At 36.8% G+C, this 19,841-nt stretch overlaps 1 protein-coding gene across 1 annotated transcript; it reads left to right on the top strand.

Annotated features, from left to right (window-relative positions):
• The first annotated feature begins 240 nt into the window (after positions 1-240).
• On the top strand, positions 241-16,903 carry TYRP1 (tyrosinase related protein 1). The gene is made up of 7 exons (XM_010988178.3): positions 241-673; positions 1,757-2,079; positions 4,593-4,797; positions 8,715-8,882; positions 11,113-11,292; positions 15,742-15,888; positions 16,694-16,903. The coding sequence occupies exons 1-7, from the start codon at positions 289-291 to the stop codon at positions 16,897-16,899; spliced, it is 1,614 nt and encodes a 537-aa protein (XP_010986480.1). The 5' UTR covers positions 241-288; the 3' UTR covers positions 16,900-16,903.
• Positions 16,904-19,841: the final 2,938 nt, after the last annotated feature.

Raw genomic sequence — 19,841 nt, 5'->3', positions numbered from 1 at the left:
AGAAAATTAAATAACTAGGACAGGGAATTCATTTTGTAGACATGATAGCTGTTAAATTTTTAAAGGTAAATTCTTAGTTTTAGCCTTTTTTTGAAATGTCATTTCACAGACAGGAAAAGCACTTTGAAGGTGGGTTGGGCAGGGGCTCCTGCTATTTGTAACAGTTCAAAAAAACTTGCATAATTCCATTTTGCTTTTTCCTTTCCAGCTTGATTTTCACGTGTGCCCCAGTCTCTACACAAAGGGCTGCCAACCAGAGCCTCATCCTGCATTCTGACTACAAGCAGAATGGAAGCCTGGAAACTCCTCTCTCTGGGATACACCTTCTTGACCCTGCTTTTTTTCCAGCAGGCCTGGGCTCAATTCCCAAGAGACTGTGCCACCCCTGAGGCTCTGAGAAGTGGTGTGTGTTGCCCAGATCTGTTCCCACTGTCCGGGCCTGGTACTGACCGCTGTGGTTCTTCATCAGGAAGGGGCAGGTGTGATGCCCTGACAGTTGACTCCCGACCCCACAGCGCCCAGTACCCACACGATGGCCGAGATGACCGAGAGAAGTGGCCCACACGGTTCTTCAACAGGACATGCCACTGCAATGGCAATTTCTCAGGACACAACTGTGGAACTTGCCGTCCTGGATGGAGAGGACCTGCCTGTGACCAGAGGGTTCTCACAGGTAAGTGGAGGTGTGAACAGATACCCAGTTCTGCATGGGACTCCACACACTCAATAGAATCCTAAATCAACTGAGCTGCTTAGAGAGGCTAAGAAATGTATTTGATGTAAAGAGTTGAAATTGATGCTCAAGTCTTCTGACTGATAACGTTTCCTTCCAAAACATTTGTTGAGCAACCAATTGAAACTAGGAGCGTGCTAAGTGTTTACAATTGGACCTTTTAGTAACTTCTCAAGGTCATTGTGTTAAATGTCCTAAGTTAGACAGGAAGGTCAAATCCATGTAGCCGGTATGCGGGAAACCTGGAATTCACACTGAGATCTGTCCAGCTCTAATCCATGAGCTTCCCCCACTACCCTGGCTGACCACAAAGGCGTTTCCCTCTCTGATGATCAAGTTCAGTCATTTTACACAATGAGCCTGGCCTGCAGCCTAAAGAGCAATGAATGACAAGGCTTTAAATAGTAACAGCCAGCAATACTCCACTGTTCTCTGTATATCAAACATAGGAGCAAGAGTTTAACAGAACGTTGATGGAGGCTTTATTATGAGCCAGGCTCTGGTCTAAGTGCTTTGTATGTGCATACTCTTTAATCTTTCCAACTCTGTAAGGCAGGTATTTTCCCATGCACACACGCCTGAATGAAAAACTGATGCTTCAAGAAATGTGGGCAGAGTCATGGAACGAGGCTCTGGTATTAACCACTATGCTATACCACATACCATGGCTTTGCAAAATTTATGATATTAATAAGGTAGGAAATTCCAAGAAATATGCCAGTAGTGAGCAGAGATAAACACAACAGGATCGCAGAATCATAAAGTCCACCGTCAGATTAAGGAAAGGTAACAGGAATCCTCGAGTAAGTCAGAGAGAGAGAGGGAGTGGAAGGGAGAGAAAAAGCAGGCCTGAAGAAGGGATTTTAGCCAGGGGTATTTTTAACAGTCTAAGGTGATGTGAGCAAACATGCAGATTATCATTACTGGGTGAAGGCGACATGGTGCTTAACGATTATTTAGGCTCATTCTCTACCCACGCTCACAAGGCAGATGTTTTCACGTTTGAATTCTGTATCCCTAAAGTCAGGAGAAACCTATTGGACTTAAGCACTGAAGAAAAGAACCGTTTCATCCGGGCCCTGGATATGGCAAAGCGCACAAATCACCCTCAGTTTGTCATCGCCACCAGGAGATCAGAGGAAATACTGGGGCCAGACGGCAACACGCCCCAATTTGAGAACATTTCCATTTATAACTACTTTGTGTGGACCCACTACTACTCCGTCAAAAAGACTTTCCTTGGGGCAGGGCAGGAGAGCTTTGGTGAAGTAGATTTCTCTCACGAGGGACCAGCGTTTCTCACGTGGCACAGGTACCACCTGCTGCAGCTGGAGAGAGACATACAGGTACGCACCAAACACTTCCACTTTCATAGCCTTTACGCAGGAGGCGCCGTGCTTGTAAGTCGTCTTAATTCACTGTGTTCCGAATGATCAAAACAGGCACTGACCAAGCAATTTCACATTATTAATCTGCTTCTGACATTCTGCTAAGCTTCTCCCTATACTAATTACTCCCTTATCAATTAATCTTTATCCTTTGCGAAGTGAAAAGAAAGTCACATCAATGATGAGGAAGCCGATGGAGACATTTATAGGTGTGAATTAAAGCACTGGACATATTCTCCAGCTCTGTCATTGAAAAAATGACCCTCGCGTGGTTTGCAACAAAGGAATCTCATTTGATATGTCTTCCTTCCCAAATGTAAACCAGTACCTCCTCCTAGTTTGGATGAAGCTAGTGTTATAACTTCTCATTCTTCCAAATCCCAACTGATGATTCTTTCTGGCATGGTATAGGGGTTAAATTATGAAAAAAAATACTTTTTCACTTACAGTGTCATATTTTAATTGAATTCCATTTTTTTTCTATGCCCCCTACAACTTTGAGGCTTATAGAAGAAAACTATTAAAAACATCCTGTCTCTCAGACATCACTTTCATTTAAAAGGTGTAGGCTTTTTTGGCATAAAGTGAAAATCAAACCAAACACAGTTATTTCCTGTACACTTTTAAGGAAATAAGCTAAAATCACATTAAAATATTAAAGTATACTAACATAAATACTTTGCTATTGTTTGTTTTACTAACTGCTCTGTATCTTAAGAAAAACATTGTAATTTTAAAATGAATCTTCAAAGTATTAGATCTCAACCAGAAAACCCACAAATGGACTGTTTCATATGCAAAATAACAGCAATGAATCTTTCCCCCCAAATTAAAATCTGAAAATTAATCTAAAAATATCTGAGGGCAGAGAAAATATCTGAGGGCAGATTCATTAACTGATTTGTGGCAGGCTTGTCCCCAGCACTATCTGAGAAAATAATGGATCGAAGGGAGAGATTTAATGCACAAAAAATACAGAACAGAATATTCATACGTAAGTAGTCCATCCATATGCAGTTTGAGAGTGAGTAAATGAATTCATTTGATATTCAGAACTTCCTATTTTATAGCTCTGATTTCAAGTAAGATATTTAGTAGATTATGAGTAGATAAATCTGTCATTTATAATCGACCCTAAATCTTCATGCCTTCAAGTCATTTTCCCATGGGCACACCAAAATGAAAGGGCAGGTGGAAAGTATGTAAAAGCCGTAATTTTGCCTGAGTCAACTTCAACCCCTATGACTTCCGTTTTTCAAACCCAACAGCACAAGGGATCCAGTACATTACAGCCTAAATGCAGTGCACAGTTGAAATGCCACATGAATGTTCTCCAGCTCCCAAATGTCAGTTGCGAACCACAAGCTGACTCTTAATGATCCCTTGGAAGCTGTCACTAATTTCTGTGAACCAGAACAATGGCATCTAAACGAGTACTGCAAACCCCTAGAGATCAGTAAGTGGGGATGCTCTGGAAAGCTTCTGACCCTCTACAATACCCTGAGGACAAGGAAGTGTTTCCCAGCAAGGGTTTATAGTAAAAAAAACAAAAATGTACTAACTGCTTGCAAGGTGAGATAAAACAATGGCTATCCCTACATTCATACCCACATTTTAAACAGAACTCCCCCAGAGCCAAAAGGAATCAGAAATGACAAACACAATAAATGTGTGTTTTAAGGAACCCAATATTAAAAAAAAAAAAAAAAAAAAACAGCATGTGATCTTAGTCCAGCATTTTTTAAACTGTTGAGATCAGCACTAAATGGAAACTAGGTCCTGGTCTAAGGAACCATGTGCAGAAAGAACTATTTTGTGTCCCTTTAGCATTCCCTGTCTGTATTAGTTTCAGGCAGAAGCCTGCATCTTCACAGGTTACAGTCCGAAGCGAGGTCTCTGAGGAAAATGCCTTCAGTGCCCAGGTGGATAAAGCAAGTGGGAAAGAGCCTCTGTAGTCTGTAGTCATACCAGAATCTAAATGCCTAAACCCATTCCAGTTAAATAAAAAAACAAACAAACAAACAAAACCAAAAGCATTGCTTCACATAACATATCTCAAGGCTGGATCTGGCTCCAGCCTGAGTTAGTGACACTTGAATTAGAGATAGGAAAACAGAAGGATGTGGAAGTGTCAAGGAGTAGAAGTTACTGATAATTTTTGGTCTATCCAGTTTTAATTACCTGCCTAAAAAAAAGAAAAGGAAGACACCTCCTCCAAAGCATTTGCAGAAATTTCTGTACAATGAGTTGGGTTTCATTCCTTCTACTGCATAAGTGACCTCTTGTACTAAATTAGAGGCTTTGCTAAATACGGTATTTACTTCCTCTAGCCCTTCAGACACCACTGACACACTACCTGGTTCCCACATGGCTGCAGAGAACTAATAGAGACAGACTGCCAGGGAGCAAGCCAAGCAAAGGGAGAATTTTAAACAAAAGCAGAGAATGCTAACAGAGTTTCTGTGATCTAGGAAATGCTGCAGGATCCTTCTTTCTCCCTTCCTTACTGGAATTTTGCCACCGGGAAGAACGTCTGTGACATTTGCACTGATGACTTGATGGGGTCAAGAAGCAACTTTGATTTCACTCTGATAAGCCCGAACTCTGTCTTTTCTCAATGGCGAGTGGTCTGCGAATCCTTGGAAGATTACGACACCCTGGGAACCCTTTGTAACAGTAAGTTCCAAATGACATCTAGAATTCTGAATTCCCTCTTAAGTAAAGAGACTAAATGTGCTGCCCGAAGACTTTTCATTCTACTAAGGGCTTCACACCAAAATCCACTGTTATTCTGGAGAATGGATGTACAGATACTTACTGAGCACCTAGGATAGTCAAAGCAATCTGCATGCTCCAGGGGAAAAAGAAAGTGCCTATACATTTTTATACTGCTTTTCTTGAGCAGTCTGGTCAGTGCATTGCTCCCCTTCTTATTTTGGAAATGTCTATTTGCATTACTTAATCCTCTTAGTTCACTCACCATTGCTTAGCAGTCATGTGTCCTGTGTTGGAATTTCACAGAAAATGTTTCCCTAGGAAATCTGAAATATGCAGAAAGAATTGGAAGTGCCATAAATACATGCATGCATGCATAAATACATACACACACACATATACACACACTCTCTCTTTATTATTATATAATGGTATTATTATATAATAATGGTTACTATTTTGTTATTTTAACTATTTTGTTGACTTCTAGTCAGAAGGTTAAAAATAAAAAGGTGATATGCAGGATACCTTTAAGAAAACAAAGATGCTGTACAGAAGTCTGCCAGCTTGCTCTTTCCAGCTCTCCCAAAGTGAACCCAGAAAGAGAAGGCTTAACCAGCTGCCCTAGCACCCTTTTTCCAGTGATCTGAGTGCCACCTGTGCCATAGGTCAAGTTTCTCTCCTATGTGGGTCTGTTCATGTGGAGCTTTCTGTGATTGTCCTTGGATCATATTCATATCTGTCCCTTGCTACTAACACAAGGTCTTAATTATCAGGGTCTTTCTACCCCATCTTATTTTTCTTATTCAGGCATGGTTGGCTATTTTGAACTTTTGTTCTTCCATATAAAAACTAGAATTATGAGAATTTATTATCATACATGTAACGTTTATTCTGCATATGTTCTTTAAGCATCAGATATTCAATTACTTTGTAAACTTAAGTTGAGAATATTTTACATAGAATGAAGAAATTAGGTAGATGTTTTCACCACTAGAAGATTATTGAAAGGAGGATAAATTAAGAGATTGGGATTGGCAGATACAAATTATTATATATAGAATAGATAAACAAGGTCCGACTATACAGCACAGGGAACTATATTCAGTAGCTTATAATAATTTATAATGAAGAATAAAAAAATATATATGCATAACTGAATCACTATACTGCATACCAGAACTAACACAACATTGTAAATCAACTCTCCTTCAATAAAAGAATATTATTTAGCTGAATATAGGAATAAGCAAAATAAGTACATAAAATTTTCTACTATAGAAGTTTAAAAATTAGAATAAAGTGTTATTTGGCCTGCTGAATGAGCACTCCCACCTTGTGGCAGGGAGATGAAACTGAGGCTCAGTGTATCTTTAAGACATACCCAAATACTCAGCTCTTTCTGCCTGGGCTATTGAATTTTGACCTGGGAGTTTTCCAGGTATTTTCCACTCATACGGATGATTGAATATCAAAACAGAGCATGATTTAAATGGGTAAATAAAATTACAGCACAGGATACAGGAAGAAAGGAGAGAAGATTATGTCACAATTTTTCTTCTCAGTTACAGTAACAAGTCTCATAACTCAGACACCTAGATTCATGAAAAATTGAAGTTACATATTTTAAGTGAAACAAATTTCCAGGTTACCTTTTGATTTACTTCAAGATGTAAATACCAATCGTTTTATTTATTAGGCCAGTAAAAGAAAAAAAAACTAACATCTTACTGAGCACATATTATGTGTCTGATATGGTGGCAAATGCTTTAATAAGGTATCTTACTTAATTTGCATAGTAATTTTTTCCTCTCTCTACTTTTCTTCTTGGATGAAATTATCCATTTCTGTGGTTCCACTCATCATCTTTTACAGGGCACCCATACATGCACATCTTTAGATCAGATCTTCCTTAGACATCCCATGCTTATGTCTTCATATGCTTTTTGGACAGTATCTCACCATTATTTCATGACTGCACCAAACTCAGTATACTGAAAAAATTAACTATTGACACCTAACATTCTTTCAGCCATTAAATTATCATCTTTGATTCACCATTTGAAAAGCACACTTTTTCTTCACAATACTTCCCAAATATACTTTCTACTTCAGACATTCATTCCTGCGTAGAAATTCCACACGACTCCAATCCATCCGTAGGATGTTAGTTGGTTCAATGACAGAAGTTGTCCAAGTGCAAACAAATTTAAAAATCATTGGATTAAAATGAAAAAGGTTTAACTCATTTCTTTACTATCAGAATTCTCCACTACGAAACTCCATGTAGGCAAATTAGGCTGTTGTGTTTTCAAAACTCATGTAATCAGTACTTTTTTCTTGGGATGGACTGACAGCTCTCTGAACAGTAATCCCCAAAACATCAGCTTGAATTGACAGTTTAGCCAGTGCTTTCTGAAGGTTCTGATGATAACATACATCTAAAAAATGCACATATACTTTCCAGCCTCACTATAGGCATGTGTTTTATTTTTGTATTCTATAAATAAAGTTAGCTATACTGATTCGTCAAGTACCAGTCATTACATTAACTATAAGGTGTACAACATAGGAGATTGCATCAATCAGTGAAAATAAACAGAGGTAGATGTTGTAATATCACCCCTCCCACCCCACTGGATTATTCTGCATCTTGCCCTCGAGGGCACCAACACTCCTCTCCGGTGCCTGAGACAAACTAACGCAAAATGTTCCTACCCAATCTCCCCTTCTCCCATTTACCTAAGACCTCTTCCCACTTCCTGATGAATTAAATGTAACTGTCTCATCTTGCTTTTTGACTTCTTCACAATGTGGTTCCGGTGTAGCTTCTTATCTTTCCCACTGTCCACTACTCCCTTACATTGCCACATTACCTCAGGCAAGCTATTCCCCAAACAGGCCATCTTTTTACAGTCAACCCAATTTCCCCACATAACAACATACACCAAAAAACTAGTTAGTATCTATTATATGCCAGGCACGGTGTCCAGACTGAGGGACCTACCACTAATCAAGAACAGAGTATTTAATGGGGCTTAAATTATAGGTAGAAGAAAGCTTATCATCCCTTGCTATTACCTCTACCTAAAATGTTTGACTTGTAAAACTTCTCCTATTTCACCTATGGAAATTCTCCTCAGTCCTTCAGGGCTCTTTGCAAATTTCTCTTCCTAAATGAAGCCTTCCTGAAGGCCTGGGAAGCCCCCATCCCTCTCTGTGGGAAGGACTGGTCTCTCTCTCTCTGTCTCCCCCTCCCTTCCTCCCCTGAGCATCTATGTGTGCCTAGGGGTGCGTATTATCCCCCGTATCACAGCTCTTTGTTTACCTGTTTGTCTTACTGACACTCGAAATTTTTATTTCTCACATTAATTGCTGGAAAGTATGTGTTGGTTGAAACATAGACCACTTCCCAGAGAGGTTGAAGGTTGTTTTGCTTTATTTCTCTAAAGGCTAGAAACAGACAGCACTCAAGTACAAAATTTCAAATATGTGTGAAATATGGATTTCAGTGTAGAGCTTCAGTTTATGAGATTATTTTGGCCACATTCAGTTTCCCATTGAATTTTCATTTTAGCACATTCTAGTGAAAGAAACAGATGTTGATTTAATAAATACCAGGACCTCTACCTGTTATCGTGATCATCTTTTTCTTCAGGTGATTTTGTGTATCACATATCTTCCCTAATCACAGAAGTTGGACATGGTAACTTGGGTTTTTCTCACTTTAATGCCACTAAATATGCATTCAAATTTTTTTTCTCTTTTACCACGGAAAACCTGTCTTTCAGTGTTCATGTTATGTAGACAAATTTAAAAAGCAATGATAAGATCTCTGAATGTTCTCTAAGTGTTTGCCTGTCCCATCTTTTCCCCAGGCACTGAGGGTGGGCCAATTAGGAGAAATCCAGCAGGAAACGTGGCAAGACCCATGGTGCAACGCCTTCCTGAACCACAGGATGTCACTCAGTGCTTGGAAGTTGGTTTATTTGACACGCCTCCTTTTTATTCCAATTCCACAAACAGCTTCCGAAACACAGTGGAAGGCAAGTAAAGGCAACCGGTGCTCCGCACTGCTCTAGGGGTCACAGGAACCTGAAGTATTCAAACCCAGACTGGGTTCAATCCCCAGTACCTCCATTAAATAAGTAAAACCTAATTACCTGCCCTCCCCAAACAAACAAAAATAAACAAACCAACCCAGATTTCTTTGGAAACTTTTGAATGCCAGATTGATCCTGTGAGTTTATGTGAACAGTCCTGCCTGCTATGATATAGTCACAATTCCCTGATCAAAAAAGAACTTTCATAAAGAAAAGTTATGAAACTCTTTGTATCGTTAAGAGAAGCCCTTGGAAACTACTCTTCATTCTCTTAAAATGCTTAAAAGGTATTTAAACTCAAAGTTAGGTTGCTGGCCAATATGTGTATAACTATACCAAATTCTAGTACAGGCAAATAATATCCAAGGCTTTGAGAGATTATTAAATTTTTTCCTAAAAAGTTAACACTAAAAGATCCTAAGTTGGGTATATGTTTTATTTAGGTATTGTCCTGGAACTTTTTCTTTAAGAAATCTATTAAAAATTCAAACTAGCATCTAGAGATATTTAATTTGGTTTTCCTTGTTTAACTCAAAGTATATTAAAGCTAAGAAACTGAGGTCCAATGAAGTGAAATGAATTTCCAAAGATATCCAGCTAGTTAGTAACAGAGCACAGATTCAAATTCAAGTTTTCTAAACTAGTGTCTTTATAAAATAAATTTTGATACTTCTAATGATATGCATGGTACATATTTAAAGTCTTAAAATAATAGAATCATATTTAACTTTCTAATAAACTTGTTATTATCAAATTTTACCTTAAATACAACATTGCACATGCTAGAACCACCCCCCCACAAAAAGAGAATAAATCTCTCTTTTCCCATGATCTAAGATACTTGATGTATAAATCTGATAGTTATTTTCAATTATCTCCCTTTTATCATCAAAATTATATGTCATTCTTTCCCATATTTATGCTGATTTTAATAACTACATATGAATGCACTGACTTGGAGATGACTCAAATAATCACTGTATTTTGACTAAGCTGGTATATATAAACTAAGGCTATAAGTAGTGATTTCATAAATAATTCGCAGCTTGTGTCTTATTGATGCCCAGTCAAAAGACAAATTATACTGATTTCCTGACGGAATGTATAGAAAGACTAGGACCTAACCATGTCCTACATTCATTACAGGCCATCTTTAAATGTTTTTTGAGTCAAAAAATAATGGAAGAAAATATATGAAAAATGAATGAGTGACTATAATTACACAACTATAATTACACATCCATTAAGTTAATGGATTTTAAACTCTAACTTTGTTTGATAACATATAGCTCTCCCATCGCTGGTCGTTCAAGCCAGCTGGACACACTTGTAGCTCCCCCCCACATCACAGACCCTCTTTTTTGACCTATTTTTGTCCTTGCCTTAATATATATACATGATCAATATAATACGGGGATATATGTGAGAAATACACATGCTATATATAATAATATGGGAAATATATATTATACATAATGGAGATGCAATATGTATAGTATTGGGGATTATATATGATATATATGAAATACATATACAATATGGAAATATATTTGGAGACTATGTGTGTGTAATTATATATATATGGAATAGAGATTATCATCAAAATTTCTATAAATGTTTCGATAGCAGTCTTTTCAGATATTTAAAACTAGTGCAGAGATGGCAAGAAAGCTCTGAGAAATTGTAACTTCTTCATAAAAATGATTTTCCAAAAATAAACATGCTGATAGTCACTCAAAAGGAAGAAGGTAGGGGACTAAAGTAACATCTGGCAATTTAACTTCCAGGCCAGTCAGAATGGTGTTCTCTCAATTGTATCAGCACTTTTTTGTAGAAGCTGGAGATTTCCACTATCTTTATTTTCGTGTAGACCTATGTTTGCCTTGTCAAAATAGAGTGTTCTATATATTTTGACTGGTATGGTTTACAGGTCATTATTTTTAACCTAGAGGCTACATTTAGAATGGCATGCCACTAGCTTAAAACTAACTTGGCTCTCAATATAGCCAACAAATGCCACCAACCATAGGTACAGAGGAGCCATGCTATTAAGGTAAAAATTGGCCTGACAAGCTTGGGAAAAATTGTTTCCCAATATCATCACTGTTTTTGACTTGAAAAATAAGATGTTTGTGATGGTTTTTACTATTCTCATCCTTATTTTTATATCTAGGTTACAGTGATCCCTCAGGAAGGTACGATCCTGCTGTTCGAAGCCTTCACAACTTGGCTCATTTATTCCTAAATGGAACTGGAGGACAAACTCATTTATCTCCCAATGATCCTATTTTTGTCCTCCTGCACACTTTCACTGATGCCATCTTTGATGAGTGGCTGAGGAGATACAACGCTGGTGAGACTCTTTCACATGTTTTTTGCAAGCTCAGCAAAGGGGACTGTCCAGGCAGCACACTTATCACTTTAGGCTAAGCATGTGACACACTCAAACTACACTTTACAATAAGGATAAAATAGCTATAAAATCTAGCCATTTCCAAATATCCCAAACTGCTTTGAAAAGGCAGACAGGAAGTCTGTCAGAATAGTTAGTATAAAATGATACTTATTAACATTCACTAGAACTAAAAAGGTAATCCTGTCTCCCTTTTTTTTAAAAATTGAAGTACAGTCAGTTACAATGTGTCAATATCTGCTGTACAGCACAATGTCCTGGTCATGTATATATATACATAAATTCGTTTTCATATTCTTTTTCATTACAGATTATTATAAGATACTGAATATAGTTCCCTGTGCTATACAGAAGAAATTAGTTTTTTTTATCTATTTTTCTATATAGTGGTTATCATTTGCAAATCTTAAACTCCCAAATTTATGTTTTCCCACCCCCTTTCCCCTGGTAACCATAAGATATCCTTTTTTTTTTTTTTTACTATGAAAAGATGACTACCATGTTTCCACAATCTTCCTTTCTCGTATCTTCCAATGAACATCCTCATTGCTTTTTAATATGAATGTGAAAATCTTAAAGAACTCTTCTCCGATATCCCCACAGACAGAAAAATTATATTCATAATCCACAGTTTTGATTTTTATTCCTTTATGGCCTCTCACAAATGGAAATTTTATTCAACTTGAAAAGTTAATGCTGGCTTTTGTATCATGCCATAGGAAATCTCTTTTAAGTTCGTCTTAATGCATTCTTTAAAATATTATTTCAAGGCTGCTTTCTCCTCACTTCTACTCAGCTGAGAACGTCGTATTACTTTTCAAACAATGAATGTACTTCCACTGGCTAGAATAGCATAAATTTTCATATTTTAAAAGTGCTCTAAAGGTTGACTTCTGTGCCTTCACTTCATCATGCACATAAACATAATACTGGAGATTAATTATCTATTGACTCATCCATCCATTGGGCCATCTATTATTTCTGAGTGAGTGGGTGTGTGCATGTGTGTGTGCGTATGTGCGTGTATGTGTGTATAGAAGCCTCTGATCTAACCTGTTTAGGATCATTAACTAAGGAGTTGGCCAAAATAGTTCATTTCATCTGAAAATTTCATCATTTAAGAAATAAATAGCTTAAATATCAGTATTTTTTCACTTGTCACTCTGCTATCAATGCATTGATTGGAGTTCCACCTTATTTTCCATGTGTGTTTATGTACATGCATATAATCATAATGAGTTATCTATAGTTGATAGTGTCTATTTCTTTAAAGTGAAACAAGAAACTAACAATCCTAATGCTGCAATCTGAGTACAGCATTATTCTAAAATTTCATAATGCTTCCCTAACCCTTAACAATCATACTTGCCCACTGTTAATTCTAGGACAATACTGCAGCCACTCATCCTTAACAAATCTTTCCAAAGCATTCAATTTATTTCTTATGAAAATGACATCCTTCTCTTTTTATAATCATAATCATCAATGTATGTACGTCTTGGTAGATTACTTTAATTTCAGTAACAAGTAACTGGAATTAATAGGTTTAGAAATGAACAAAATAAATTTTTATTAAACATACAACCTGGAAACTAGAGAGAAATGCATATGCTGCAGTTATTCAGCCATTCACAATGCCATGAATGTTAGTTCTTCAGAGGAAATGAGAATCTTGAGTGATCTGGCAAGTCTCTTAAGTGGATTTTTCTTTCAACTATAAAACATGTATTCCTCTGTCTTGCATATCTTGATTGAAAATATAATTATTTCATACTCATAACAATTTGTTAGAAGTTCTCCAGATCTTAATCTAAAGATCACTGATGAACCAGAAAAATACCTCTGTTTCCTAGTTATTTTCCTTCTGCTCCCTCTGTTTGTACTACGCATGACATAAAGCCTCTGAATTACCTGGACAGTAGTGCAGGGAGAAGTACCATAAATGAAAACTAGATAAATAACCTGCAGCATTATTTCTGATAAAGTGTGGCCACAAACTTATAGGACAGGCTAATATAAACACTTATAAATTATATAAAAGCTAAACTCAAATAATTTATCACCTTCTTGAATATTTCAGGCATATGCAAATATTCTTTAGAAAACAGTGTCATAGGACAGCTATGTTAGAAAAAAAACTTGGAAGCATTTCTAAAATTATCCATAAAGCAGAGGTATTTACTGAAAATAAGTCTAGGAGTAGAGAATGGAATTATTTTTCAACATGTATCAGAAGGTGTATATGTGTGTGTGTGTGTGTGTGTGTGTGTGTGTGTGTATATATATATATGTGTGTGTGTGTATATATATATATATATCTTCTTATCATAGAATTTTAGAATTTTAAGGGTCAGAATGGAATAGGAATTACATTTTATGAGGGAAATAACCCATCATTCACAACGTAATGTCCATTACAGAATCCTCTCATTAGGTATAAGATTTTACAGTGTAAAGTATCCAAACTCTATTTAGTATAATGTTACTTTCTATCCGTTAACATTTTGTATCCTTGTACACATTCAATTCAATTTCTTTATTTTAAAACTAAGAATCACATGAATTAAGTGTTAACTATAGCAGCCCAGAAGTTCAGTGCGTTTTTGAGAAGATGCAGTTTATACATGTCCCAGACCAGTCACTACTTGATGTATTATGCCCTGAGAGAACTGAAGCACACACACACTTAAGTTCTCCCACAAATATTATTTGATTCTGTATCTTGGCTACTGTGAATAATGCTGCAGTGAAAATAAGAACACGGATTATTTCTTCCATTTACTGATTTCATTCCATATGGATATACATCCATAAGTGGGACTGCCGGATCATACAACAGTTCTGCTTTTAATCTTCCATACTGTTTTCTACAACGGTTTCTGTGAGCAATTCCCACCAACAGTGCACAAGGTTATCCCTTTCTCCACACCCTTACCAACGCTTGTTATCTCTTGTTTTTCTCATAATAGTCATCCCATCAGGTATGAGGTGATATCGCCTGGTTTTTAATCTGCATTTTCCAGTGATTAGTGATGTTAGCTATTTGTCAATATCTGTTAGCTATTTGCAAATCAGTATGTTGTACACTGTGCCTTAATAAAGCTGAGGGAAAAAAATATTACTGAGCACCTGCTATTTCCTAGGCATTATTCTAGGTGTCAAAAATACAGCATACAAAACATACAGAAATACTTTCCCTCTTGGAACTTTCCTACCTGTCGGTAGGATTGTTGAAAAGCGTACACAAATTGGTGATGAGGAGCCATTGAAGGGTGTGACCTAAGGAAGTAACATGGCGATCTACTTGTTATTGTTATGTTTACCAGTATCCCTCTATTCCTGCATTTATTTTAATGGACACAACTTTACACACAGCTGAAACTGACCTGGGCTGAGGCGGATCAAGTCAGAACTCAGCAAAGATGAAATGGGAAGTTTAAAAAAATATTTAAATTATTAGCTTTAAAATCCAACTGTAATAAATAATTAACATGAGTTCCTTGAGGGCAGGAATCTTGTCTGTTTTGTTCAATGCTAGAACCCACATGCTTAGATCAGTGCCTGGCCCTAGAAGGGGCTCAACACACTTTCATGGATAAATACTTAATTAGCATTAATTCATAGTAAATTTAAAAATCACCAAATTTTAAAGTAACTAAATTTAAACTTACAAAACTATTAACACTACTTGCCATTTCTATTATCAATTTTTCTTCAGAGTTGATGCTAAAACACCACTCTTTTAACTCCTGTCAACAGAGCCTCACTAGTAATATAAATGCCTATGGTTTATATTTAAGTAGAGAGATAAGAGGTGGCAGTCAATAAATCAGATTCTAGGACCTTGATTCAAAATGTTAAGTGATTTTTGCTAACAGCGTAAAACCCAAGGGAAAAATTAATATTTATTTCTCTGAAAGTAAACAGAAAAAATGAGAAATACTCAATAGAAATATTCAGTCAAGGACAAACCTCCGTTAGAAACACAGTCTCTCAAATTTAAATTATAGATAATGTTACAGCATGTTACAGGTCTGTCTTTCCTTCAGCTTTGAAAAAAAAGTTTAAGGAATTTTATTCAAATTAGTTTCTGTAATTTAAAAGTGAAACAAGTAATGATAAATCAAGAGATGAGAAAATACGAAAACTTCCTTACTATTCAACTTTCTTTTTCCGTTTTTGAGTACTATACTCAAAGCACTTGAGCTCTGTTTTATGCAATTCCCTGGGCTGCTCTAGTGAAACTTTTTTTTTTGTCTTTATTCAGTGTAAAATATGAAAGAATTTTTAATGTTATCCTTGAATATTTTGGGTCACCTTCAGAACATAATAATGTGTTAAAACTAACTTTATTATGTCTACTAACAAGGTATCTCTGACATATTTTAGATATATCCATATTTCCATTAGAAAATGCCCCTATTGGACATAATAGACAATACAATATGGTGCCATTCTGGCCTCCAGTTACCAACATGGAAATGTTTGTTACTGCTCCGGACAACCTGGGATATACTTACGAGGTTCAATGGTCAAGTGAGTATTGAAAGTGGATTTTTACTGTGGAAATTTCCAAAAGCAAATATGTTACCCTTATAGTCATCACAGGTTCCTGAGATGAAGTAATCCAGTTTTCCTCTTGGATTTAAAAGCTTTCACGTAGATTTTTATTTGGGGATAAAGGGAGTGAATTTCAGAAAGTGAGTTTGTTGAGAGCCCCCCGACCTGGTATTGGGCTGACTCTAGCACACTACTTCATTTAATCCTTAGAAGCCCTCTGAGGTAAGCATTAGAATCCTCATTTGACAAATAAGGAAGACGAGGCCTAGAGAGAGTAACTGTCAAAGATCACATTTCTAGTAGTTTTCAGCTTAGCCCTGTGTAATATGCTCTGATTTTTCTAATACATAATGTTGCCTCCATTTATTTATCCTTAAAAAAAGAGATGAAGTGAGGTATTCTGAGCTGATTTTTCCCGAGGTTTTGAAATCTAAAACCTTCTTATTTAACTGTAAATCCCTTTCTTAACAAAGGCAACAGGGGGCAGTGAAAGAGCACAGGATCTGGACCCCGAAAGACCTGGGCACCAAAGGCACCAGAACTAACCCTCCTGCCTACCTACCAAGTGAGCTTGGGCGAGTGGCTCCAACTCTGAGCTGTCATTTCCTCACCTTTAGAAGGGAAATAATCACTTCCCCAACAGGGCCCCCTCACTGTAAGGAATTAGGAAGTGCCCTGAAGATGACAGGTGTCTGGAACAGTGGCTACATTTAGGGTGTCCAATTGTGGCTGGCAACCATTTTGCCATTTATGTTTTGCTCTCATTTTCTTTTTCAAACAGGTCAGAGTTTTAGCATTTCTGAGATCGTCACCATCGTGGTGGTTGCTTCGCTGTTACTGGTTGCAGTCATTTTTGTGGGTGCTTCATGTCTGATTCGTGCCAGAAGCAACATGGATGGAGCACATCAGCCTCTCCTCACAGATCACTATCAACGCTATGCTGAAGAATATGAAAAGACCCATAATCCTAATCAGTCTATGGTCTAATGACAAGCGGCATATTCTCCTCTGCATTAGTATCTTAAAACCACATGGCTGAAAAATAACTGATTGACTTACTAACTGTTATTTTCTTTCCTTCTGTTACTTCCTTCCTTCTGCATGCACAGGTTGGAATTAAAAGCTTCAGATATTATTTTCCAGGACTGGAAAAAGTCACAGTCTTTTCAAAGGCTTCTCTTTACAGCTCTATTTAAAATAGTAGGTTGCACCCATTCTGTGGTATTTAAGCAGATAGTGTGAAGATTTGGGGCATGTTCCAAAGGTCAACTATATGACAATGTAAATAAGTTGCTATACGTTGTTTATACTGTAGAGAAAATCCTGACTGATAGTAAATCCCTGATTCAAATACGTAAGTAGGCATTTCTATGATGTTAAACATAACTACACTTCTATTTATTGACCCTGACCAACAGATTTAAAGGAAATCACATTTGTAGTTAAAATTAATTATATGAAGCTGTAAAAGGAATCTCAGTTTTTTCAGACTAGTTTTCCCCTTGGGGCATCAGCATGTATTATGTAGTCTAAGATTCAAGGCCACAGCAAAATGACAACGTTTGTCACACTTTCGAGAGGTAAAAGCTTCATTTTGTTTAAAAGACAGTTGATACTGCCTATGTTTGTTAACGCTGTTCTTCTACATCTTAAATCACTGAAGAAAGAACTGCCTACCCGTATATTTCACCTTCCAATTCCTCCTCTAATATCTTAGAGGTGCACAAGGAAGGCATCGTGGTAGAGAAGATATGTGCCCTGCAAGCAGCACTCACTACATTGTGTTTATTTCAAATATCATTTTCTTGTCATTTATCAGCTTTTTTTTTTCAAAATAAAACATTATTTCATCAGTCCCCCTTTTCTGTGCAAATTCTGCAAGACTATCATTCTTTAATATCTTCCTATCTTTTAACAAAATAGTTTTTCTCTTTTTGATCTTGTACTACTGAAACAACATTCCCAATGAAGAACCCCTCTAGACTGGTCATAGTGAACTAACATTTTAATTAAAATGTGTAAAAAGAAAGAATATCAATAGTAATCATACACTGTAGAAAATGAGTAGTCTGGTATTTCCAGTCAATAAACAGAAATGAGATTAAAGTTCTATAGACCTGCTTGGTTGCTGGGTCTCCCTACATTAAGCACTCTTAGGGCGATGCACACAAGATAAACAGGCAAAACATGTTAGCGCAGGAGGATGTTTATAGCAGGAGTATTGTTTCAAGTTTCAAAGAGCATTACTCAATTGGTTTTCTCGAATACGTTTTGATTTATTAAAATGTTATGTAATCAAAGGTTTTCAGGTATATTATTAGATAATGTAAGATTTATTTTTATACAGACACCAGTGAAACTAAGTTCCTCGCTTCATACTTTGGAAATTTACTAGGTACTCATTTCATACACACGTATTAAACACACACTGTGGATCTGGGGAAGGGAAAGTCAGGGACATAAAACTAAGGTTACAGTTGACTTGGTCCTTGAGGAAGGCTAATGGATTTGCCAATATAAGAGTAGAGAAGGGCATTCCATGAAGAGTAGAGAAAGGCATTCCAGCATGACCAAAGCCACAGAAGTTTGCAAGAGCATGGAACATTCAAAAACATAAAGCATGTCAGTGTGGTTAGAACATATTTTTCACTGAGGCGAGTAGAAAGACAAATTGGGAATAAAAGCAGTGTCCTATATGCAATTCTAAGAAATTTGGAATTCATTCTATAGGTAAGAGGGAACAGGGGAGAGTCACAAATAAAGAGTGTTTTATAAAGATAACACTGGTGGTAATATTTGTGAATAGTGTTGATTAAGAATGATTTGGAATGGCCAGAGCAGAAGCTAAGAGACTACTTAATATCAAATAGTTCATGGGAGAGAGGAGAGTCTGTCCCAAAACGTAAGCATTAATTCTAAGAAATCCTAACTCTAAGAGAGAGCTCCATCCATTACCTTATAAATATAGCTTTGATAATTTGTCTCTAAACGTGTTGCTTTATTCTCCTTTCACTCAAGGATTTCTATTTGTTTTAGAGCTCTGTAAGATCTTAGGAGATCTCCTGATCAGGTGACCATGACTCCCCCCATAATATGCTATATTATTCACTGCAAATGATACTCTTTTGCAGTCCTGGAGATCTTCCACTGTTCTCAGTCCTCCAGTCCTCTGATAAAACATAGTAAGTAAAATTATTACACACTCTGGAAAGCACACTGCATGCAGTGAAACCCACTCTTTCCTGTTGCTTAAGCACCCATTGCATTGATCTAAGCTTTATAGCCTCAACAGAGTGAGTAAAAATGCCTGAGTGGAACCTGCTATACAATCAAGAATGAAAAGCTATTACTTCCCTGCCCTTCTAAATTTATATCCTGCCTTCTTTCCTAGAAGCAGATTTCAGAGAGCAGTACTCACAGCTCCATGTAATGTTTAAAACTGGATGCAGGGAAAAGGAAGAGCTGTCTATCAAAACAACTGTTCCAAGGACTGGTTACGAGACATTTGTTCTGATCTCAGTCCATTAAGACCCAATAACATCATATATTTTGTTTGTTACCATTTCCTAGCCAAAAAAATTTTTTACAAGCCACCGACCAACAGAAGATCCAGTTGGGCAGAGAGAGTTAATATGAAATTAAAAAAAAAATTAAAACTAGATGAACTAAGACCAGAGCTTGCTATGAAACAGATAAAATTTTAAAGAAAAAAATGCAAAATCTCACACTAAAAGCAAAACCAAAAATTTAAAGGGTAGAACAAGACAGAAATTAGCAGATTTCAGTGGATTTCAAGTTTACTATAAGTCAGTAGTGCAACACAACCAATAAAGGGGGGAAGAATGCTATGCACTAGATAAAGAGGAAAGAAATACTATTCGGGGGCTAAAGTATGCTTCATTAATACAGAGAAAGAAATCTTTGGTGTC

The sequence above is a fragment of the Camelus dromedarius genome, chromosome 10 (assembly GCF_036321535.1).
Source record: "Camelus dromedarius isolate mCamDro1 chromosome 10, mCamDro1.pat, whole genome shotgun sequence".
NCBI lineage: Eukaryota > Metazoa > Chordata > Mammalia > Artiodactyla > Camelidae > Camelus > Camelus dromedarius.
The sequence above is the reverse complement of the archived record's forward strand: the minus strand, read 5'-3'. Positions and strand labels throughout refer to the sequence as shown.